The sequence below is a fragment of the Pleurodeles waltl genome, chromosome 11 (assembly GCF_031143425.1).
Source record: "Pleurodeles waltl isolate 20211129_DDA chromosome 11, aPleWal1.hap1.20221129, whole genome shotgun sequence".
Taxonomy (NCBI): domain Eukaryota; kingdom Metazoa; phylum Chordata; class Amphibia; order Caudata; family Salamandridae; genus Pleurodeles; species Pleurodeles waltl.
In genome coordinates, this window is record NC_090450.1 from 909,040,676 (window position 1) to 909,065,606 (window position 24,931).

Here is a 24,931-nt window from a genome sequence, read left to right on the forward strand (position 1 = left end):
GTGTCAAAAAGCGGCGCAAATGTGGCGCTAAAAAGTATAAATATGGGCCTTAATGAGAATGATTCACTTCCATGTCCTGAACATTTTACAGCATACCACATACCCTTTATGATTATCATGATTTTGAATATTATATGTTCATCTGTTATAGGTTCAGCTGCCCAGCTGACGTGCTGGGTTTGCATCAGAGTGCACGATGCACCAGAGACAGGAGATGATGCTAAACCTTAGTGACTTCAATAGCTATATTTCTACAGAGGGGGTGCACTTTAGTTAGGACAGTCCAGAATAGCCTTTCCTAGTATTGATATGTTTATTAGTTTATTTGCCCCTAATATACTTACTTTATCTCCTTCTCCATCAAAGTCATGAAATTATATTTGACTCTACAAGATAGTCGTAAATTTCCTTTTCACCTCCACCCCTGACAGACACCCATTCCAGTCATTGAAAAGTTATGTTTACTTTTGTCCATGACAAACGTACACATCTCTGACGTTTTTCTTCCTGAATGTGGTTGCAATCATGTTACAAGCCTCCTTCAACTATATACTCTGTCTTTACTACCTTTGTGTGCTATAATCAAAACTGTGATGAACACAAATACATTGTTCAATAGCTGTGTTTTATTTTTGTGATTTACCCTTTGATTTGTTTAGGTATTTGTCACTAGGTTTTGAATAAATCAAAAATCTATTAAAACTACAGTGAAATAGTTACAAAAAATAGAATTAATTAAATAAATGGTTGCATAAACTTAAAGTAGAAGATAATACAGTGCATAATGTACAGACTGTAGTTAGGTTTCAGTAGCAAGACAGGTGTCTGGAATATCCATTTTGACTGTTGGAAAGAGGTGGTAGTTCTCGGCAGCAATGTTGATGGTTCGTTGTACCCTGTATGGGATAGAAATCTGCCTGAACTACGTTTCTTGTTGACCACTTCTTGTTACGGTTCAGTCAGACGTTTAGGTTTCATTAACTTGCTGAAGATGAGGTAGTTGGTTTGGGGGGGGGGGGGGGGGGGCGGTGTCACACACGCAGTAGGTTGACGATGCTCCACAGCTCTGTGTTCTGTGCTGCCAGGATGCTGCTTCTATGTTTGAGCATGGTTCTTTGCAAGGTGTTCAAGACAAGGACCAGCGCTACGACTGAGTGCGGCTCCTTCCAAACAGCAACAACACGGGCACCAGTTATTGTGGGGGTCACTTGACCCCTATGTGCGCCTCGGGTTAAAGTATTACTACTACGGTGCTCACAACTTGTTGGACTCTTAGGGATACTGTGACCCGATTCCTGATTGAATTTCTCTGCGCTAAATCCTTTAATCTTGTCAATTTCCGGTCTCAGTAGCAGCATGTTGCACATACTGGAGGGGGCCGCCCTTGTATTTTGCCTTGATGAAGATCCAGCCATTACATTACTCTAATAATTTTGTTTGTTGGGTCAAAATGTTGGTGATACATGCATCTGGACTGTATATAACACACACTGCAGTGTTTGTATGTCACTTTTTGAATGCACAATGATGCAAATGTTTCTAATGTTTTGAATTGACACAATATATCACCTTTGTCACTCCTCTGCACCATTTTACATTCTAGACCACCAAGAATGTTTAGTATACATAAATACTCATAAAAAATCCATCAATTGCTTGATCTGGGCTAAAAGCTGCCATGTTGTGTTATGATTTATCGTCTCACGAGGGCTGAAAGCAGCCTCCGAAAAGGCACTGAATGTGATACCAAAATAGGACTGTAAGAACCACACTTGCTTTTACTGAGGCTTGCCAAGAGTCTCAGTTTCAGGACAGAGGTTGGCACAACCTCAACCTCATTTTGCCCAGTATGACCGAAATCCTTTCACGGTTTATGTCCACGACTTGGTTGAGTGAGAAATAGTAATGTCACTTCTGTCACAATTCCTTTTCCAAAACTACAAACCTGAGCTTCTTTCTGTGAGTGATGTCCCAACAGCACATGCCCGAGTGGGTAGGCACGTCACACATATATTATGTCCATGTGTTATCTGCTTATCTTTTAATTTGATGTAATTATCAGTTTAATTGTATTTGTTTTAATTTAGTATTTCATTTATATGTGGACTCAAGCAAATATGAGTAGTGATGTAGCTCGTTGTACTCGTGTGTCAGGGAGACGGTGCTTTATCCATTTACAGCCAGGACATAAAGTCCAAATATGTACAGAGCGAGGGAGAAGCAAAGAGCCATTGTGTCTGTCATGATACAATATTTACTTTACACGAATGGATAAAAGAAATCAAACGGTAGCTTGGCATCAATAGACGGCTGTGCTTTGTAACCAGGCTCTGCAGGTGCTGAGATATCAACAAACGTAACCAGGCTCGAGATCTGGTAACTATTTCCTTCCTGCAAAGGGAACATAAGGATTTACACAGTTAGTTATTGTTTGTACTATCCACAGCCGACGCAGAACTAATACATCAAGGTTTACATCAATGAATTGCCATGGATACAAAGAAGGTTTAATATTGTGAGACGTGGGAATCTCTATGGTGGCATATCAAAGGTTCTGTGAAATGTTAGCGGTGGACCCTCTGGATTTGAACCTGTGTGAGAAACATACACACAGAATTCCCTTTAAGTCACTGTGAGCTACAGAGATCAACGGGGTGGCCGGGGTAGGAATGTTTGAGCTTAACTGACAGTGTTGGAAGATGGCACTGGTGGAAAGGGAGGAAATGACATTGGTTGACAGTATGAGTGTCTAACACTGAAAATCAGTGTGAAGAGCCGCAAGACTGCTCACCCCTCCCAACCCAGGGAGGGTAATCACACTGCCCACTCATGCCAGCTCCTCACATTCTCTGGTGTTCATAAAACGTGCTTCGAAGGCCAGAAGCGACTGATCATTAAACCAATCAGGATAAGGTGCACATAAGGGTTTAGGGATAGTTACCTGCTAGTTTAGGACCAGTGCTCTCCAGGTTCACTGCAAGTTTTCACATTACTCCTTGTTAGCATCACTAAAGGTCCCTGATGAGCTCTCCCTCTCCTGTGCTGTGGCTACCCCTGCTCAGTCTACATTTTTTTTTGTTTTGCAGTTTTACATAGCGCAAACATGACCCAAAGGTATTGGAGCGCTTTACATGAGCACTAGTTACATTACACAAAAACACGTTCATTTTTTATAGGAATGGGGAGAGTAAGTGATTTGCCCAGAATCACAGGATGTTGAACCGACGCAGAGACTCGAACCTGGTTCCCCAGATACAAATTTGGCAGCTCTGGCCATTATGCCACACCTGCTAGTAACAAATGCTGACCTCTCACTGGCACCTATGCACTACGCGTGGCACACCTGATTTCTGGGCTGCTCGAGATATTGCAGTTCATTCCTTCTTCAGTTGGAAGGGTGAGCTGGGTCTTATGACTGATGGAAGAATTTAAGGTTCAGACAAAGTTTCATAATAGATTTAGGGGCATATTTATACTCCGTTTGTGCCGGAATTGCGTCGTTTTTTTTAACGCAATTTCGACGCAAAACTAACTCCATATTTATACTTTGGCATTAGACGCGTCTAGCGCCAAAGTCCATGGAGTTTGCGTCATTTTTTAGCGTGGACACCTACTTTGCGTTAATGAGATGCAAGGTAGGCGTTCACGTCTAAAAAATCGACTCCGAGGCATGTGCGTCGGATTTATACTCCAGGGCAAAATTCATGCCCGGGAGTGGGCGGGTCAAAAAAAATGACGTACGGCCGCTTTTGCGCCGTTTTTTTGCGTCTGCAAAAGGCAGGCGTTAAGGGACCTGTGGGCTCTGAAGGAGCCCAGAGGTGCCCTCCCATGCCCCCAGGGACACCCCCTGTCACCCTTGCCCACCCCAGGAGGACACCCAAGGCTGGAGGGACCCATCCCAGGGACATTAAGGTAAGTTCAGGTAAGTGTTTTTTTTTTTGTGGCATAGGGGGGCCTGATTTGTGCCCCCCTACATGCCACTATGACCATGCCCAGGGGACAGAAGTCCCCTGGGCATGGCCATTGGGCAAGGGGGCATGACTCCTGTCTTTGCTAAGACAGGAGTCATTTCTATGGGGGTTGGGAGTGAAAAAAAATGGCGCAAATCGGGTTGAGGCGAAAAAATTGCCTCAACCTGACTTGCCCCATTTCTTGACGCCCAAGCTCCATTTTCCCCTACGCCGGCGCTGCCTGGTGTACGTCGTTTTTTTTAACGCACACCAGACGGCGCCGGCGGCTAACGTCATTCAATAAATACGGCGCCCGCATGGTGCTTCAGAATGGCGTTAGCCGGCGCTAATTTTTTTGACGCAAAACTGCGTTAGCGCAGTTTTGCGTCAAAAAGTATAAATATGGGCCTTATTCTATAAAGTGTCTGTGAAGGAAAAGCACTCCATGTTCTCCGGCGGCTGTCCCTGGCTCCAACTAACACTCATGAAGTCTGAAGCGCCATACAGGAAACACCAGAGAAAAGGTTCCAAAATAGAACATCCTGTTAAATATAAACAACCCGAATCCCAAACCAGCTCATAACACTGAGTTTCCATGACAATCCTGAAGTGACTGGCAACTTACTAGTTATGATTTTATTTTTTGAGGAAAAGCATCTTTGTAAGAAAATGCCTCTTATTGCATGATCACCCCCAAAGTTTTGGACTGATGCTGCTGGTTTTTTGACTGAGAGTGTACTGAAGCCTACTAACCAGGGTTCTGTGCCAGTGTTCTAACCCCTCACAAAATGAAAGTTGAATTGGCTAGCCCCAATTGGCATAAGCTGACATACTTATACGGCCCTAGTATATGCTGCCTAGGGTACCCACGGTATGTAAGACAGAGTGTCCTTCCCAGGGTTGCAGCACTGGGTATGCCACCCTGTGTAGGGCAAAGTGTCTCTTAGCCTGCCACTGCAGTGTGGAAGAATGGTTTTAAACTGCTAGTTCAACTTTGTCATTTAAACCAATGGCAAATCTCCCTCTTCCCATAACAGTACATGAAGGTCTATGGAGCCCTGAGGCAGGGAGCTATATATTATTATTTGAACTTATGATTTTAATCTGCCCAGACAGCAAGCCTTCTAATATTTTGCTGTGGAAACGTTAGTAGGCCCATTGGCCTGACAGAGACTTATGGGCTGACCCCTCAGCCCGGTAAACTTCTGAATGGGACTACTAAAATGGATACTTCAAGGGACCAAATTAATTGTGGGGTTAAACCTGACATGATGCCCAAACCAAATTTAAGGAAAAGCAATTTTTAGAAAGTTACTACTCTGTAGCCTTGTTTGTCGAGTGGCCTCACACTGTTGCTGGCCACCAGACAGATTTCTGTCCTCCTGGGTAGTTGTGTGAATGACTCCCAGGCTTAGGAACAACGGTAGCCTGCTACAGAGGGAGGTGTAACCTCCCCCCTGAAAGAAGCCACACATGGTTTTGTCCCAAGAAGCGAGTTTCCAAAGTGAAGCCACCTTTAGTGGGCTGATGGCGTTCATGATCCTGAGGGGTTGCTCCTTTGTTTAGGTGGGCAGGCTGGCAGCATGAACAGAGAGGGGAGACCAGTGTCTAAACTGTTTTTCCTATGAGCTTGTATCCCACACACATCTTCGGTGGGCTACCAAGCTCCTAACATCCAAGGAAGGGTTCAGACATTTTGGGAGAGGGTAGAATGGTGCATCCTGGGATTGCTAGATGTCATACATAGCTGGAAGTCACCCCAGGGCAGCGGGAGGGATCCTGGTATCTCATTGGCTAGTGATCGCATCATCCTTTCAGGGCACTTTCTGGGCATAAATATGGCACCCCTGACACCCTGAACCTCAGATCCTTATAGAACTGGATAAAGGAACGAAAAACAACCGCCCTCCTGACCTGTGGGACCTGGTAAAAGAGGCTGTACAGCCTGCTGGACTGCATCTGCTGCACCTTAGGCTGGCGAAGAGAGAACTGTGCCTGTTGCTCTGACTTGAGAAGATGTCGCTCCCAAGCCCCAGATCAAAGTGACTTCAAGGGTCACTCGGCTGATCCCTGGAACCAACACCAGAGCCATCAAAGCTGAAGTAGCCAACTCGACAAATCAAAAACGACTTCTGGAGAATCACAATTAAGTGCCCAATAGACAGATCATCAATAGCCAAAAATGGCACCAGAGCCTGCTGGGCCCTGGAGTGTCATATGAGTCCAGATTGGTCATCATAAGAGGGACACCAGCCTCCACCAAAGGATACCGCTGGACCCACTGTGACCAGAAACTGGTAGCCCAGCAGCAGCTGGCCTTCTTGTGATTCGAAGAGGACTTCGAGGGACCCCGAACTCTGTGGCCAAAGTTACCCCATCTGATCTGTGGACTGAGGAGTAACCGCAAGGACACCCCCATAACCAACAGAGCATCCTTGAGCATCTTCTAATTCCTGCATCCTCAGCACAAGGACTACGCCATTAAAGTCTATGGCATTCATGGTGTAAAGTTTACGTAACTGTCCAAATACTCCTTAGTGGTCCCTCTGGCCTTCTCCCTGCTGGACTTGGTTGCCCTAGTCAGGAGCCGAACACAACTCTTACAAACTTTTCAAAGGTTGCTAAACTTTACAGTTACCAATACTTCTCTGCGGTTGTAACTAAAAGAACTAAGATTTACTTTTCTTTAAAAATTTAGATCTCTGGAACCCTCCTGTAGATTTTGCTCATCTTGGTCCCTAAAAATTCATAAATATATAATCTATTTCTATAAATTGGTGTCAGATTTCTTTCATGTTGTGTGACTTTCCTAATTCATTGTTTGGTGCTTCTAATTCTTTACACTAGTTCCTTTGTTTAAGTCTTGCTGCTTGAAGCCACAATTACCCAGGGTTGAGCTAAAGGTTTTGTAAACAAGCCTGACTGGACCCAAGACAGTTTATGCTAGTATGTTACATGGTAAGGTCCCATAACCATGCCATAAGGGACCCAAAACCTCACAATCTTTTTCCATCGCTCTTCTCCCTCTCGTCCACAATATTATCATTTTCACCTCTTATCACCTGCTCTTCTTATCTGTCCCATATTTCTATGTAATATTCACTCATTTCTCATGTTCAGTCTTTTACTATGACTTCATTTTACTTTTTACATCTTCCCTTGTCCTCAACTGCTCATTCTCTCCTCACTCCTTTTTTTTCTCTATTTACTGTGTTTGACTTTTACTTCCTGCTCTTTCATCTGCTTCTCTTTTTCTTACACAGCAACACCTCTCTGCTACCATCAACCAGACGGCTGCCTGTGCTGCTGCTGCTGGCTGGGTGAGAGGTGAGTTGAGTGGGCACCAGAGTGCCTGGCCAAGTCACCCAACAACTCTACTATAAGCTCTGAATTAAGACTCTTAAGTGAAAATGGTTCAGAACTGACAAACCATTCATTCAGAGCTCTCATGGACCCTGTTTTATATGTCTGCCTTAATTTCATCCACAATACCACTTAGAAAAATGACTACTTTTTTTTAACACATTTAAGTTGGGTCTATCTTTCAAAATTGGGAAAGTGTCACTGCTTACAGCAGTTTAGCAGTGATGATTCTGGTGACCCTAAGAACTAGGTGGGCAAGCCGAAAGGTCAATGCGAAGTAGCCGAGCCACGGGCTCAGCTTTGCTCTAAGAGCCCAAGTACAAGTAGAGCCAAAAAAATAAAAAATCAGCAGCAGCCACAACATAAAATGCAGCTGCATGTGTTATTTTGAGTACCCCAAAGAAAGAATTCATTAGATCTGGGCTCGAATAGCTTCACTGGCAACCTGTGAATAGCTGGGTCATGTTTAAAACCCTGCTGATCACTTTCAAAGCCATTCATAACCCTGCTCCCCCAACCTCCAGCTCCACCTCCCCTTTTCAGTTGTGGTATTGGAAGGGTTGTCAGATGCATAATTCCAGCAGTTGTAAATGTGCTTAATGGGGGAACCAGAGAATGGGCTGGCATGCTACAACCTCTTTAAGTTGCCTGCTGAGCCAAGTGCTCTTCAAATGCCAGTATTTGTTTTATCTGCACGTTTCTTCAGGTAAAATATAACTGCCCTGTGGAAGCCCATGACTCCATTTTCACACTGTCCAGACCTGAGAAGGTGTTGATAAACAGGGGTAACAAACTTCAAAGAGCACCCGCATTGACATTGGTTGTATGGCTTTTAAAAATAAAAATACTGGCCATTTCTCTGTGTTTTAAGTCTGCAAAGGCTAGGCGGTATACTAAAAGAGAACTTGATATAAAGTCTGTATTTATTTGTAACAAGATCTTTCTGTTTTTGTCTACTTTTTAGTCAGAGGTCATTATGGCAGCTCTACAGTACATTTTAAAGTGCTTTCTTCTATGTTCTCTTGTAAGTATGTACTGATAAGGGGCAAAATACAGGCATGCTGCCCACCCCTTGCCTTAATCTCCCTGTTTTTTTTTGTTGCACATATAGCGCAATATTGACCTGAAGGTATTTGAGTGCTTTACAAGCGCACCAGTTACACTGCACTCTTGCTTCCTTGCTTCTTACGGGTCAGAGCCTTCTCCTTGCCTCGGCTTTCTCCTAGGCCTTCATGTGTGTCCCTGCCATGGACCATGGACAAAGTATACCTTCCTGACTGTGGCCAGTGTCCTTCCAATGGCCACAGACTCCTGCAGATACTCACGCTTAACCATGCACTCTCATAGACTGCATGTCTCTGCAGGTAGTCTCACCTCCCCCATGCTGTTCGTTGTTGCTTTACCAACCCCCTCCAGCTGTTCGTTGTTGCTTTACAAATCCCGCACCCTCCTCCCGCTGTCTGTTGTTACTTTATCACCCTCCTCCTCTCGCTGTCCGTGCTTTATTTCCCACTCCTGTTGTTCCAATGTCTGAGCTTTATTTCCCACCTTCACCCCTCTCTTGCTGCCTGTGCTTTATTTCCCATCCCACCCTCCATTCCTCCTCGCCTGCAAGATAGGTCTGCTGTTTAATACTTGCTATTTGCTCCCAGGAAAATCTTGCTTAGGCTTGTACTTTGAAATGTCCATGAAATGGTAACTCTTGATGTGCTATTTACGGAGCTATTTACAGAGCAGTATTGGAAATAAACAAATCATCGTATATGTTCTATGCATTTTGGGAAAAGAGGTTTGTGGTTTGGTCCACCCACCTGTTATGTGGTCTGTAGTTGTTGGTTTCTCCCTTCACACGTTTTTTTGCATATTTATGCCAAAGCTCCTTTTGTGGGTGACTGACGTCAGGCCTGTCCCAACTCTCACAGTCTACCTATATCCAGGTGCTCCCCTGAAGATGACAAAATGGCAGCAGGGCTGCACTGCATATTTAACACCTAATCCAGTTCCAGCTATTAAGCCAAAAGTGCATAAATTCCTAAAATACGTGCAACAAGTATAACAAAAAAACATTGACAAAGCCAAAAGATTTTGCATAGGCGAAACCTACTGGCTTTGCCAGTGCTTGTTCTTTAGGCACAGAATAGTAAGTGATTTGGCCAGAACAGGATGCTGAGCCAATACCGAGACTCAAACCTATTGCCTCCGTTCCAATTCGACACCTACGGCTTTAATGCCACACTGCCCGCCCCTCCATGTTGATGTTTTTAGAGTGTTAACGCAATGGTTTCACAGCGAATAGAAACTAACCATGTGTTAAACCTCTTAAGTAAAATGAACACAGGCGCCTTGTCTACTGGTAAGACATGCCAAAAGACAATCACTGAGTCTGTGCTTGCGTTTTATAATGCCGGTTTTCACGGCTACAGTTCCTAAGAGGGAGGGCTCGGGCTATCAAGGGCTCACCCACCTCTAGTACTGCTTGCACAACAACAACAACGCCGTACACAGTATGAAAGCCACATCTGCTGACTGGGGAGTGCATTTTATACCTGTGTACAGTCTCGGTTTGATGTGATGGACTAAGTAAGCACTGGCAGAAAGGCACGGCCAGCAGACGAGTAGGGGTGGTGGCATGGGGTGGGCCAGCAGTGTTCTACCCGTTTCCTTCTTAATTTCTACTTATGCTGCCGACATTGTGACGCGCGGGCAGCAGTGATCAGGCAGGCGATAGGCGGTCTGCTCGCACACGCTTGTGGCACAGGCGGGTAAACCCATCTCACTGCTGTAGGAACGATAGCTAGGCTGGCAAGTACTTGCTGTTAAGCACAAGTCCATCCTCTGTTCACCTCTCCATCAGCATGGTCGACCCTTTCACCTGCAATGCCTATCGGCTATTATCACCAAGGTGCGGAGTAGTACGAGGCAAAGGCCCAGAGGTACTAAAGAGATCTGGTTGTTAAACATTTTCCACGGGCAAAGTGGCAGGTTTTATGCGTATATAGGTCCAGATTTACTAAGTTTTCAAGCAACGCATTGCAGCATCTAAATTTGAGCAGAAGAAATAAAACCGCCTAAATAATACTTATCAGGCAGCCTATTTGCATCTCATTTTGTCAAACTCACTAGGACATGCAGCGCAGGGCAAAGTACCAACCTGGTCACAAAGCAGTGCTGCACAACCACGACACAGTGGTGCATCCGGGCCGGTCAGTAGATCTGGTGGAGAGTTTCATTATTTAAATCTGTTATTTGAAAACAATTCAACAGTCTGTATCATAGGCAGTAAATTACTGAATAATTGTTAATTAAGGGAGTCTAGGGTCTCCCAGCAAGCCCACAGGTCACATGACCTGACCGTCCTAGCAAAGGTTTTTAAGAAAGTGGCGAGTTCTCAGTTAGGAGACTGCTTATTAAAGTCCACAGCCTGGGGATGAACCAGCCTGATTTCATCCCCCAGGGGGAAATCAAACTGATTTGTTGTACGTCGAAAAACTACTAGCAACTATGGCTAATGGGGTAGAGCCTTAGTGGTGGTGAAGCTCGATGTGTCAGCAGTCTAGGATATCATATATGACTCTGATCTTGTAGAGGTTATAAACTACTGGGGTCGCTCATAAAGATTTAAAATGGTTGGCTTCGTTTATCGAGGATCACTGCTTTAGAGAATGTGTTCAAATGGTTGAAGTTCCACCTTGATCTGGAGTACAGAAGGTCTCTCCGTTGTCCCCCGGTCACCTCTTTAGTATTAACTAGTCTGCACGTGATCTGGATTTGTCACAACTGCACGGTCCACATGCGGTCAATTTTTCCACTTTTAAGTAATCATGTGTCATCAAGGCTCTTAGATGCTGAACACTCACTAGTCACTACCATACTTTTAATCTATGGATGGACGCTAACTGGCTAACCCTAACTAGTGATAACTGAGCCGATGTTTGTGAGTTCAAGTGGTGTTGGCAAAAACTGGCCTCAGAATTTAAATCACTTTACGATCTATAACTGCCAAATTTTACCTCTGTGAATGGTTAAGGTATTATGGGGTCATGATGGAACAAAGGTTGAGTGCTGAAGATCTGTAATAATCACAAATGGCTGAAATTTAAAGAGTACATTTTGATTCATAAAACTATATGGTCATTGGGCCCGCACTACTTGAAAAATTAGGTGGTTAATTTTTTCCTAGTTGGAGTTTCAGACTGCCACTTAAGGTGCTTAGTAAGTCAGAGATTTCAAAAACGTATGTATGCGGGGGCACCATTATTCGTTTTTCTGTGGATTTTTGTAATGATATTACTTTAAAACAAAGGGACGAATAGTACTTCGTGGCATTTACAAAGACAAAAACTCATTTTCTTTGAAGTCATATCCAGCAGGACCAGCCTAGGATACATTGTAGGAAGCTGGCTCTGTATATCTTATGAAAAAGTGAGATATAGTGTGCACATAGTCCAAGGGTTCCCCGGAGGCTTTAGATAGGCTAAAGTCGACAGTACTAATGCTCTCTTTTGTGGTAGAGTGGCCGAGCAGTTCGGTTTATCAGAGGTTAGTGCTAAGCATTTGTTGTACACACAGTCAAGAAATGAGGCACACACTCAATGACTGATGTCTCCAATGTTTTATGTATCAAAAAATATCAAAAATATACTTTGTTACTTTATTTCTAGAACCAAACGGGTCTTTGTTGCAGGTAAGTACAGTTTCAAAAATGTATCACTTTCAAGTATCAAATGCACCTTGGTTGTAATTCACAGTTAAAACAGTTTTCAGATAAGCAATACTTTACAATATCAAAAATAGACAGTGCAATTTTCATTGAAGACAATGCAGCCCCTGGGAGTGGGGGGGGGCATACACAGTTTACAGGTAAGTACTAGACTTACAGTCTTAGGGAGTTAAGGTGTCCACAGAGCAAAGTTTAGGAAGACACCAAGGGTGCATCACCAGCAACACGGGCCGGCCGGGTGCAGAGTTCAAATTTGTTGTTGCGCGCCCAATGGAATCCTATGGAGACCGGGGGCACTTGGTTGAACGGTTTGCAGGTAAGTACCCGCAGTCTCAGGGCACAGGCCCCGGGGGTTTAGATCAGGGGTAGGGGGGGTGGGGAGGGAGGGTGTGGGGGTATCACAGGTCAGCACCAAACACACACCCTTTGCGGCACAGGGGCGACTAGGTGCAGGGTGCAAACACAGTGTCGGGCACCCATTGCTTTTCAATGAGGAACTCCAGGTTCACAAAGAGGCTGCAGGTGTGGTCCAAGGGGTCAGTTTAGGAAGACCAACAGCTGGACAGGTAAGCTGAGGCTCCTCTGGATGTCAATGGACCATCAGCTGGGTTCCTCAAGGCCAGGGAGCTGCGGGTGCAGGGGTACCTTTAGGCATTGGGTATCTTCACCAGATCCGGTCGTGGTCAGGGGAGGGGGTCCTCTGGATTCAGACTGCAGGCGTCGTCGTGGAGGCCAGGAGGGGTCAAACTGGGGTGGACTTGAGTTCGGAATCGCCTAGAGACTCTCTCTGTTCAGGTAGGCGACCTGGACTCGGGCAATGGGCGTCTGGTGCTGAGTGGGCAGGACTTGTGGATCTGGAGGGCTTTGGAGTCCTTGTTGAAGGTTTCTTTGTGGACAGGGCCGCTGTCCTCTGGAGTTCTTGGTTCATAGGGAGACAGGCAGTCCTCTGGGGGTTTGTAGAGTTTGCTGGTCCTGCAGGATAAGTTGTCTTTTTGCAGCAGGAGTATTGAAGCTGCAGATAGGCCGGTAGGCTTGGGGCCAAGTCAGTTGTTATCTGGAGTCTCTGCTGGTGCAGCTCTTCAGCACTTCTTCTTTAAGTCGGCAGAAATCTGAAGAGCAAGGTTCAGGGGTGCCCCTAAATACTAGATTTAGTGGCATTACAGGGATCAGAGGGCAGTAGCCAATGGCTACTGACCCTGAGGGTGCCTACACCCTTCCTGTCCCCACTCTTTTTGGGGAGGGGGTACACACCTAACCCTATTGGCTATCTCCCTCCAAAACAAGATTGAGGATTCTGCCAGGAGGGGTTCACCTCAGCTCTGGGCATGCTAGGGGTGATCCCAGCTGGGGTGGACACTCCTCCTGGTGTTTACTAACTTTCCCGCATAACCTGCTGCCAAAAAGTGGGGCCTGGTCCAAGGGGCGGGCATCTCCACTGGCTGCAGTGCCCTGAGGCAGCATAACAAAAGGCAGGAGCCTTTGAGGCTCACGGCCAAGTGTTACTGTTCCTGCAAGGGGGTGGTGTGAAGCACCTCCACCCAGTGCAGGCTTTGTCCCGGACTCCTGACAGCACAAAGGCTCTCACCCCATGGGTTCAGAAACTTGTCTGGTGGTGGCAGGCTGGCATAGACCAGTCAGCCAACACACTAGAGAGTTGGGCGAATTTCAGGGGGCATCTCTAAGATGCCCTCTGGATGTATTTTACAATAAATCCAATACTGGCATCAGTGAGAATTTATTGAGCTGAGAAGTTTGATACCAAACATCCCAGTCTTCAGTGAAGCCATCATGGACCTGTGGAGTTTGTAATGACAAACTCTCCGCCCATGTACTCAATATGGCTACACTACACTTACAAGGTATAAGAATGGACTTAGACACTGTAGGGGCATATTGCTTGAAGAATGCGTTCTTTTCCCAGTTCCCTAATTGTGACTGGATCCTTGGGAGCTGGTACGCTACTTTTGCTGTGTTGTCCGTAAAGAGCTATACATTTATTTCCCGAGATGAAAAGCCTTGAAGGTCAAACACCTACTGTAAACAATACTGATGAGTAGTCAACCGAGTGAAAGCTAGACGGTGCCCAGTGGTCAAACTTGCTAACCCCTCTCCAATAGGCAACTAACAGGAGGGTGCACCACTTTTAAGGAGGAAATTGAGGATCTGAAATCCCCTCTAGGACTGAGATGTCACTGGTCATGTATGCGATCAACCAGTGCCTAGACAACTGCTTTAATTCCATGGTTGGATGTAATACCTTGCTTTCCTTAGCAGGTGAAAACAAAAGTAACATGACTAAAATGTGTGTGTTCATTGTGTCATTGTGGAAACTTATCAAAATGTGCATTATGGCTTTATTTCAACACTGCAGATATATGCATTATATTGCAGAAGTGTGGAAACTTAGCAAATAGCAACATTATTACTGATTTGCATTAGAGGTTAATTCGCAAAACATCAAATGTGCCCCTTGATGCAGCCTTGTGAACATTTGTCACGTGTTGTTAGACTTGGCATCATTGGCATGGTCTCCCCTAACTTTTTGCCTCTACTTCCCAGGTTGCTTCTGTGTGCTGGACTCTGTTTTTGCTGTTTTGTTTGCTCTGGACACTTTACCACCGCTGACCAGTGCTAAAGTGTAAATGTTCCCTGTATAAATTACATATGTACATTGGCTTATCCATGATTGGCATATTTGTTTTACTAGTAAGTCCCTAGTAAAGTGCACTAGAGGTGCCCAGGGCCTGTAAATCAAATGCTACTAGTGGGCCTGCAGCACTGGTTGTGCCACCCATATTAGTAGCCCTGTAAACATGGCTCAGACCTGCTACTGCAGTGTCTGTGGGTGCAGTTTTAAACTGCCAATTCGACTTGGCAAGTGTACCCACTTGCCAGGCCTAAACATTTCCTTTTTATACATGTAAGGCACCCTAAGGTAGGCCCTAGGTAGCCCCATGGTCAGGGTTCAGTGTATGTTAGAGGTGAGACATGCACTTATGTGTTTTACTTGTCCCGACTGTGAAATACTGCCAAATTGGGTTTTCACTGTTGCAAGGCCTATCGCTCTCATAGGTTAACATGGGGGCTGCCTTTAAATATTATTTAAGCACAGATTCCCTTTGGGAGCAGACAGACATGTGGAGTTTGGGGTCTCTGAACTTACAATTTAAAAATACATCTTTTAGTGAAGTTGGTTTTTAGACTGTGTGTGTAAAAATGCCACTTTTAGAAAGTATGCATTTTCTTGCTTAAACCATCCTGTGACCCTGCTTGTTTGTGGATTCCCTAACTGGGTCAGTTTGACAGTTGGGCTGTTTGCACTCTCCTCTACACAGTGAACCAAAGGGAGCTGGGGTTTAGCCTGCATATCCTGATGGGCCATTAGGGCTGAGGGGAGATGAGAAGTGGTCGCTTACTCTTGAAAGGGCCCTGCCTGCTCTCACACAATGCTGTCTCCAACCCCCTGGTGTGTGTTCGGGGCCTGGCCTGGGCAAGGCAGGATCTTGAAAACAACAGACTTCTCTTTGAAGTAGGTGTACTTCAAAGGCAGAAAGGGGTATAAGAAGAGCACCCAAAACCCTGAAAATCAGATTACTTCTGAAACCAAAAATAACCTCTGCCAAGGAGAAGAGCTGAGAAGCTGGAGGGGGAGTACTGCCCCTTTGCCTGTGAGTCTGCTATGCTGGGTCGGCCTGCAGTAGCTGCTTCTACCTGAGAGAGGACAAAGACTGACTTTTGTGTGACTTCCCATTGGTGAATAATCTCCAAAGGCTTGAACTGAGCTTGCCTCCTGTTGTTGAAGACTCAGGGACATCAAAGACTTCACTATGCCAGCACCTGGACTTTCTGCTGCAAGTCTGGCCCTGCCAAGTGGTGACCTAACCTGTCTTTGGGCCCTTGAAAGGTGAAGCTGGTGGAAAAGGACAGAAATCCACGCAAAGACCGCCATGCAGGCAATTTTTGATGCACCACCCGCCTCGCGGCTGATAAACGAGGCGCCGCTGGCCTCGTGGCTAAAATCGACGATCCACCTGCATCGCGGCTAGGAGATCGACACAACGCAGCTGGAGAAACGACGTGCAACACCCGCAGCGACTGCTGTTAACGACATACGCCCCACGCAGCGCAGTTTCTCGACACAGTGCAACCGGATTTTGACGCAACATCGCTGGATACGGAAAATCATCGCAAAGCTTGCCCGGACCCGAGGTTCTCACCCGGATCGATGCATCACTCTCTTGCGGGAGAGAAGAAACGACGCACGCCGACCTGACCGGAGGAGGAACGGCACACAGTCTTGTTTGCAAGTGAGAAATTGATGCATCACTAGCCTTTTCCGACGCACACTTGCCCGTGCGGCTTTAGTTTGAAGCTACCCAGGTACTTTTGTGCGCTAACAGTGTTCTCACTGTTTTCTAAGGATTTAAGACTCTTATTCTTTTTAACATTCATATCTTAACTTGTGTATGTTGGATTTTTGTCGTTCTGGTCTTATTTTGCTTAGATAAATATTACCTATTTGTCTAAACCTGTGTTGTGTCATTTTGTAGTGTTTTCACTGAGTTACTGTGTGTGTTGGTACAAATACTTTACAACTTGCTTCTGACGTTAAGCTTGTCTGTCGTGCCAAGCTACCAAGGGGGTAAGTGGGGGTTAACTCAGGGCGATTCTCCTAGAGTGAGGGTCCCTGCTTGGACAGGGGGTAACCTGACTGTCAACCACATAACCCATTTCTAACACGTGAATTATGAAGATTCAGCAGCAGTGTGCTGAGAAACGGGTATTATGTTTCAGCACTGGGCCACGAGACAGTGGAGGGCTAGCACGGCATGTATTGAATACTGACAAAAGGGTTGATCGCCACCATTGGGTATAGGTCCCACTGCGGCAAGATTGCAACGATAGACCAAACGCAAACTACTGGACCATCAATGTTCTCCACCCATTAGAACTGCATTAGAACGACATCCAAAGTTCAGTTATAGGTTCTTTTAAGATGCAACTTGCGCACTTACACCTGTACACTTGCATTAAAACCATATCCTCTTCTGATTGATGTTACTGGTCCAGCGAGCATTAAATGACTGTTTAACAGACCTTTACCCAAAAACGAATTGAAGTAGAACCAAGAATCCCATCCACCCCAAACAAACTGGTGTTAGCTCCTGTATAGTTTTCACCAATTTTATTGGTCCAGTGTGCTTAAAAATACTTTACTCATTCAGTTGTTAATTTGTGTTGGAGGTGGACAGTGACATTCATTTTTAAGGACCATTGCTTGTTTTTTCATGATCAGACTTTCACCCATAGCAAAAGAGGAACGCAGCAAAGTGATAAAGGAGGAGGAGTGAGCTATAGTAAACAGTGTCAAAATGAGAACTCAAGGACTAAAAAACCTGTATGTAAGACTGAGGTGGAGCCAGGACGTGTACGGTGATGGAAGAGGCGGAATCTGAACTAGGCCGCTGTGGCATTCGGCAACCTCGACATTCTGCAGTGCGAGTTCACGGGCTTCTAAGAAAAACTTTAGGCCCCTGCGCTTATTTTTTCAACTTACAACTCAAGCACGGTCCCCTTGCAAACCGCTTCCGTTGTTAGTGAGCCACTGCCATTTGAAGGAAAGAGTAGGGCCGCACAATGCAAGTGTGAAGAGAAAATCTTCAGAGTTCTGAACAGTGCTTGTTTATGCCAATGTCTGCGGTGAGTGGCCGCTGGTACTCATTTTTGGGGACCTGGACTAATTGGCCATCATCAGACAAAGAGAGTAACGCAGAAAAGAGAGAAAGGAGGTAGAGAAAGATGGAGGGCAAAGTGACAAATGGAGAAAGAAGGTTAGAAAAGGAACCTGCAAGAGTCAGCTTAGAAGACAAGAATTATAGGGTCATGGAAGAAAGAGGACTGTGGTGGAGGCAAGAGGATGGGCAGCTTTGGTATTCGGCATCTCTGCCATTCCGCAGCACTACAGGTAGAAATCCATGAATATCTGCATTTATTGTTTTTTTACGTTTTTATTTTACAAAGTAAGCCTTGTATTTGTCACAACGTCTGTTAAGATTTTCCTGGTGCACCACCTTCAAACCCCCTGTGAAATATTATTGCAATAGGTACAACGTCTGCTAATACCTCTGCAACAAAGGCGGGGTAGCAGCATACTCCTCCATCAAAGTGTTTAGAATTCCTTTCCAATGTTTACCACAAACGACCTCACAGTGCTTAACATTGTACAGTTTCAAAACATTGGCTTTAACACGTCTTGGAAACAGTCCTAGCCCTCCTGTGAGTATACCTTTACAGCTCATCCACTTTTAATATTTGTTTCGCTCACTTTAGTTCAAAATGAACTATTTGCTGCTCCTTTTCCCATTTTTTTTTACAAGCCCACCATAAACGCTGCAAGAGTGACTTTAAATGACATACTATGTGGCTGTCCTTTAGATTCGAAAAAAATGAATCTCTCAACTAAGGTTTATGAATTCCTTGACAAAGTGACATTTGTTTTTTTTCGTAAAAGAATTATCAATATTTAAACGAATGTGCATGAATTCCAAGGAGCCGTGCAGTAGAGCTCTTATGCAACCCTCCCTCCCTCACCATGGAATGGGAGGTGGAGTGTGGAGACGAGAAGAAACACCATCTGGACACATTTGAGGGACATCCTCGTGTAGGGAAAAAAATCCCGCTCTTGCAACAGACTCGCTCGAGCTCACGTGCCTACGCCAAGCACCAAGAACCAACCATATTTTTGGGAGGCAAGGCAGAACGTGTGCATGGAGGGATGCAGTAAGTTCCTTTATAAATGCAACAGTGTGAAGTCCCGTATGAATCAGCACAGGGATAAACTCACTGACAACACGAGTTGAAGAGCTCAAACAAGCAATTACGTTGTTTCTCGTGGTTCTTGGGCATCCGGCCTGGGAAGGTTTACGAGAAAGAGAAAATGAGAATCTAAAAAACAAAGCGACACCGAAAGAGAAACACAGGGAAAGGGAAATGAAAGACACACAGGAAAAGAGAGAGAAAAATATACAGTAAGACCGAGATAAAGAGATGGGGGGTGAGGTGGAACTTGAGACATAGGCGCCAAAACAGCACAAGAACAAGAGACAGACTACGGAAGTAAAAAATTAGGATTAGCGGTGTGCAAAATTATGCCTGTGAGACCTTTACCACACCCACATTGGTGGTGCAAAATGTGTCATGCCAATGTAACTAGTGAAGTTTTTATTTAAAATATATAAGCAAAGCACAACAGTTCTGGGCGTAAGTGTTCAGAATTGTGGCCTACTCCGGAAATCCCTTTGAGGGCTCACTTAAGCCCAGCCAAGGCTCCTGAAGGTCAGATACATTCACTCAAATGTCCCCCTCTATAATCTGGTGCACATGGATTAGAAGAATGGCCAGTGGCTTTTCTCCATATTATTATGGACAAGATGCTTGGGACTAGTCAATCGTCTTGGAATTCTCTATGGGCCCTGCAAGAGCCCTGGTTGGTCTGGCCTGAGCCCCCAGCTGCCTTCCACCCTGCCTGATCAGCCTGTCTGGAAGCCAGGCATCTCAGAGAAAAGATATGGTTACTGAAGAAAAACTGCTCCGGGCTAGCCAGAAGTACCGATTAAGGCTCATTTGAAGTTTTCACCGCAGCCCTGGGTCCTAAAAGATGAATACATTTTCTTGAATACCCCCTTCTGTCACCCTGTGTGCATGCAATACAAGAAAGGCTAGTGGCCTTCCTCCAGATCAGTAGATACAAGGTGTCCGAGACCTGCTTCGTACTGCGAGCAGTCTGGTCAATTCCAATAACAAGCGAGCCGCCTCCATGCCATCTAGATACGTGACTCCCAGTGGTTTGTGTTGAACTTCTGTGGCATTCAGCTACATGAGTTTGAGCAATAATAGTCCTTGTGTTTCCCTTAAATGCCTTGGGCTGCAGGCACGCTACTCCGAATTGATCAGCATGTGTCTATCCTTCACCAGCAGGTGAACCCTGTTTGTGATAGGAATTGGAGATTGCAGTTATTTCTCATGAACGAGAAATTCCCAGTAAGTGTGGGTCATAAGCTCGCATTGATTAAGTCCCTGCCCTCTGCCCACACCGCCTGTTGCTATTACTAATTGGATGGTTTGTGAGCTCCTCTTATCAGCCCTGACGGGGGTAGACAACAGCACTGGCAAAGATCTGAGAAGATGATCAATCTTGATTTTCTAGAGGAAGTACAAGTTGTAACTAGAGTTCCATAGGTGAACCTGCAGAAGGATCATTAAGAGCAAAGTGACTATAGTGTTGAGGGTGGCAGCCTGAAACTCGGCCACCTCTAAGGTGGAACCCAGTAACAGGGCCTGAAAGCTCCCCTGGCTTGCTGACTGCTTGGGCAAGGTCCAGGTGAGGTGGGTTTCTTTACCTGCTTAGGAGGATACATCCAATACATGTGTGGACTGGGGACTTCTGGCCGGGGGAGGGGCCCAATGTGACAAATCCCTCCCCAGATGGAACCCAGGCTCTCCCAGCATGATCCCAGTGAACCGAACTGTAGTAACTCCTTGGACTTAGCCTGAGATACAGAGAGACCCTGCTACCTTGGAGCTCCTATGCTGGTCACAGCTCATCTGGGCTTCAAGTGACCAAGGAATGGCCTGCCATGGGTGGGAGGGCAGCCTCAAATGGGAAGAAGCTGGTGCCATGACTGAGCACCTGCCTCCTCTTGGATGAGGCACCATATCGCTCAAAGATGCCCTGGGCACGGACCCCATCAGTTGTGCGCAGTTGTTGCGTCGGCAAGAGAGAGGTGAACTGGGCCATTTGGGCTTCCATGCGCTGATGCCAGTTGTGGCTTTGTGAATCATGAAGGTAGAGGATAACCTGCCTCTTCTCCACCAACACCTCTCCACCTGGCATGAGTAGGGAAAGAACCTGGTGGCTCAGCATGGGCCGCAGGCTAGGCAAAGAAGTCTCTATGATCAGGGTCGAGCCCTGCCTTCTGCCAGCTAAGGTGGGTGGTGCATGGCTGATGTGCAGGTGAGGCGAGCCTAACTTATAGTCAGGCATGGCTAATGGGTCCTGTGTGGCTGGGGTTTGAGGATTTGTTTAGACCCATCTGAATATCTGGGCGGAGCTGCCTCCCTCCACTGCCATGTGAGCCTTTTGCCTGTGGAGTGGGGGTCCCAGCTGAGTGCTTGGAAACTCTTTTTCATTTGTCGAGGCTGACTCCCAGAGGGGAGGTCTGGTGGTCTGCTGTGCCTTCTCGCTGTGTGAGCAACAGACAAGCAAGGGTTATTTTAGAAACAATTGAAGGGCACATTGATCATCGATAATTCAAACTCACCTTGACACTCCGGATTCTTACAGGGGCTCCGTCTGTCTGGGGGCCGCTTAAAGATCAATCGCCCTGGGCCCTATCAGTGCACAGCTGGGGCTGTCTCAGGAAGCTCTGCTCCCTTTGTCATCCTCACCCCAAAATCTTTATGTGATCATCAATGCAAGACCTGTCCCCTGGTGCAGGTCTGGGGCACCCCTCCTTGCAGGTCAGTGGGATGACCAGATGGGGTGACTGGGTGTCGGGAGAGGTGCAGAGAAACACATCCATGGCCTGAGGCAGGGTCCTTTTGAGGTGGGGCTTCAAATCACTGTCCACAATGTACATAGCCACTCTTGTTTGTAGTTCCCATTTAACTAGATACTCTAGTCATTGGCTGGCCTAGGCCATATGGCCAGTGGTTGGACAGGGTCATCTATTTGGAGGCCAGCCTAAGCCATCTGACTGGAGGCTGGGAGACCAAATGACCAGAGGGGGAGCCAGCGTGGCTATCTGCAATTTGTTGCTTCTGCTGGTTTCCATACGCCCTCATGGCTAGGCTCAGAAAGTGTAAGGCAAGGGGGAGTCAAACTACCTTGGCTAACCAGGGCTGAATTTCAGGAAAGCAGATATCACCCATGGCATTTAGGGCCCAGTGGCTGCATTGGCAACAGCCAGCCAGGAAGAGTCTGCAATTGTCCCTTTCAGGGGATGGTGACATGGGACCTGAGTGATGTCGAGATCTCCTCTGGGTTAACTGGTTCCAAGAGTTGCCAGCAAGACTTGGGGTGAAGCCAGTGCCTCATATCTGAAAGGTCTGGTCCCACGGTCCCTAGTAAGAGACAGGTGAAGCCACTGCTTTCATCCGGTCGGCGCACTCGCCACAGGCCACGACTCAAGGCACCCACCTTCCGTACAATGGCAGGGTGGGGGGGTGTCAGACTGAAGAGGTGTCAGCAGCTTACTTGGGCTGACAGCTCCAAAAATTGCCAGCGAGAGGTGGGATCAGGCCAGTGACTCATGCCCAAAGAGACCCTGTCCCCCCAGGCACCAGCCAGAGTGATCTTCCCTTCCCAGGGCAGGGTGGCGTCAGACCACAGAGGAATCTGTGGCTCCCCCAAGCCGACCAGCTCCAAGACTCGAACAGTGGGAGGTAGCTGAAACAATGGCTTTCACTTGGGCGGCCTCGCAGGCAGGAGAGCTCGGCCATGTTCCAGGCCACCTTCCCAACTGGCAGTAGGATGCCACAGGAGCAGGCAGAAGTCTGGGCCGGCTGAAGAGTTCCAGTAATCATTGGTGCGAGGCAAGTGAAGCCATGATTTTCGCCTGGGAGCCCCAGTCCCCACAGGCCAGGGTTCAAGGCACCACACAGAGCCACTTAGCCTGCCGGGGCAAGAGTGGCACCCCACCTTCATAGGTTTCCTACGTTTTAAGACATCCACTAGTTAGCTTATTTGCTTGGAAAATCAAATCATGTGTTGGCTAAAATGCCACCAGTGATGTGTCATTCTGAAGGCCAATCCAACCACTGAACAAGTATGGGTGCGCCAACAAAAAGCCCTGTCCATGAGCTACGTCACCAGCTAAGCAGGCCTCATTTAAATTTCAACACAGTTACAGTAGAGCAAGTTAAAGAATGATAGTGTGAGAAAGAGAGAAACTTGATTTCTCTGAAATACTGGCACGCACCTTAGTGGTCTTCACCCCCTCCGAAAAGAAACTCTACGGGAGTGCATAAAAAGTCAAAGAGGAGTGAAGCGTTGCCAAAAAGAGATATGACTTATGAAAACACATTATTTAGCACTGCAAACCGAAGGAACAGCCTCTAAGTACTGGACTGAGGCTGTCTGGTGTTGTCAGCTCGCTCACATTGAATCACAGTTCACACTGTTTTTATGCAACAATAATTTGTACAGGTGAACGTTATTTATTCTTTCCACCCCACTCTCCCGACGCTGAATATTAATTACTCTGGCTCAGTTGTCCACAATGCTGTGCACTACTGTACCGAGCTTTTGCAAAATGACAAGTGCTGCTAAATCTCTTTCTTGTCTACATTTTTTTGAGGAAGAAATGAGAATACTGGGCTTTGCAGGAATGACTCAAGTTATTTGAGCACTGACTCACAAACACAGATGGCACAAGAACAAGAGAAACACACGCCTTATCACAGTGCCCTTTACAATTTGTTCAGAGACCTCTTTCCTTAACTATTAGGACATTTGTAAGAATTTGTCAGAATAGCATTCATCTGTGTAAAAATGTCTTGTGGCGCTATTGAAAAGGAACTGGAGAGGAGACTTCCACATATCTTGGATGTTTATTTAAACATCTATGTTTAAAGATTTCTACGAAAGACCTGCGAGTTTAACTCACTCTTGAGAAAAGCAGGAGAATTTCATAATTTGGATCAGTTCACCACACATGTTCTTACACACCATCTAGTTTCTAGCATTTGATCTAAGATTTCTAGAAAAAGAAAAGGTGGGAAAACCTACTCATTACAAATCAGAGAAACTGATAATAAAAGACCCGATGCATAATGCACTCCACTTTCAACAAGGTGCTTCAGTGTACAAGCCCCAGTGCAAAGATCCGAGTTCAGCAGAGGACAATTCAAATGTCCTTAAATCAAAAATGACTCTAGCTGCTGCATTTTCAATATGATGCAACCTTTTCTATTCCTTAACTATACATCCTGCATACACCAGATTACAGAAATCCAAGCATGATTGTTCGAAGGCTTTGACTACCATTGCCCTCTGAAGCAGGTTAACAAACGATTCATCAGAGTCTTCGAATAAAAAGAGCCTGTTTTCATGACAGCTGATGTTTGACGGTTCAAAGCGGATAATTTTACATCAGTCTCTGTAGCGTGAATTCAACAAAGTCTGAAGATCAGTAATTTGCAAAATACGTATTCCGGAGGTTACAAGAGGGACACACAACAGACTGGTGTAAAAGAACAAAAGAGAAGGTGATGCTGGTCTAAGCAGCTAAGTCAGTGGAGTCAACAGTGAAGTTTGCATGGCAAGGTGGGGAGAATTGGTGGATGGTTTGATAAGAGAAACTATGAAAGAAAAATACATCATTTAGCTTTACTATCTGACTAGCAACCTAAATTTCTATAGATTAATCAAATATTCATCCCTATTGAGGATCATTTGACTACAAGGAGTATTGCAGTTGTCTTCTTGTTGGTATTTTGCCTTTCCTGTTGTATCACTTTACTTTTAACAAAGATATAATGCCTCAGATGTTTTCATTGTTGCATAGCGAGATAAGCAAACATCCATCTATTTGCATTTAATATCTATTAACATTAACCACTGAGGAGTAAGGGCTCTAAACTCCACTCCCTAAATAGGCCACAACTGTTCGGATTTCACAGCCGGAGTTACAGTATGAATTGCAAAGCTTTAAAGTGGGGATAAGTGGGGTTCCCTTGTGAATTAAAGAAATATACTAACGATGGAGAATTATAATTACAAGTAACTACCATTATTTGTCACCAGCATTGGACTTTCATGGATTCACATTTTTTAGAGTACCATGCAGTATAGCGATGAGTAACAAAGAAAAGAGAGAGAAGACTCACCTTTTTGAAA

General features: G+C 45.7%; 1 protein-coding gene across 5 annotated transcripts in view; it reads right to left on the reverse strand.

Moving 5' to 3' along the window:
• Positions 1–606: 606 nt before the first annotated feature.
• The window catches only part of TCTN1 (tectonic family member 1), a 275,107-nt gene continuing 250,782 nt past the window's right edge, over positions 607–24,931 (reverse strand). For all 5 annotated transcript variants that reach the window (XM_069214867.1, XM_069214866.1, XM_069214868.1 and 2 more), the window contains one exon: positions 607–2,391. In XM_069214867.1, the coding sequence (XP_069070968.1) occupies positions 2,260–2,391 (132 nt within the window). In that variant the 3' untranslated portion in view covers positions 607–2,259. The remainder of the gene's footprint in view (positions 2,392–24,931) is intronic.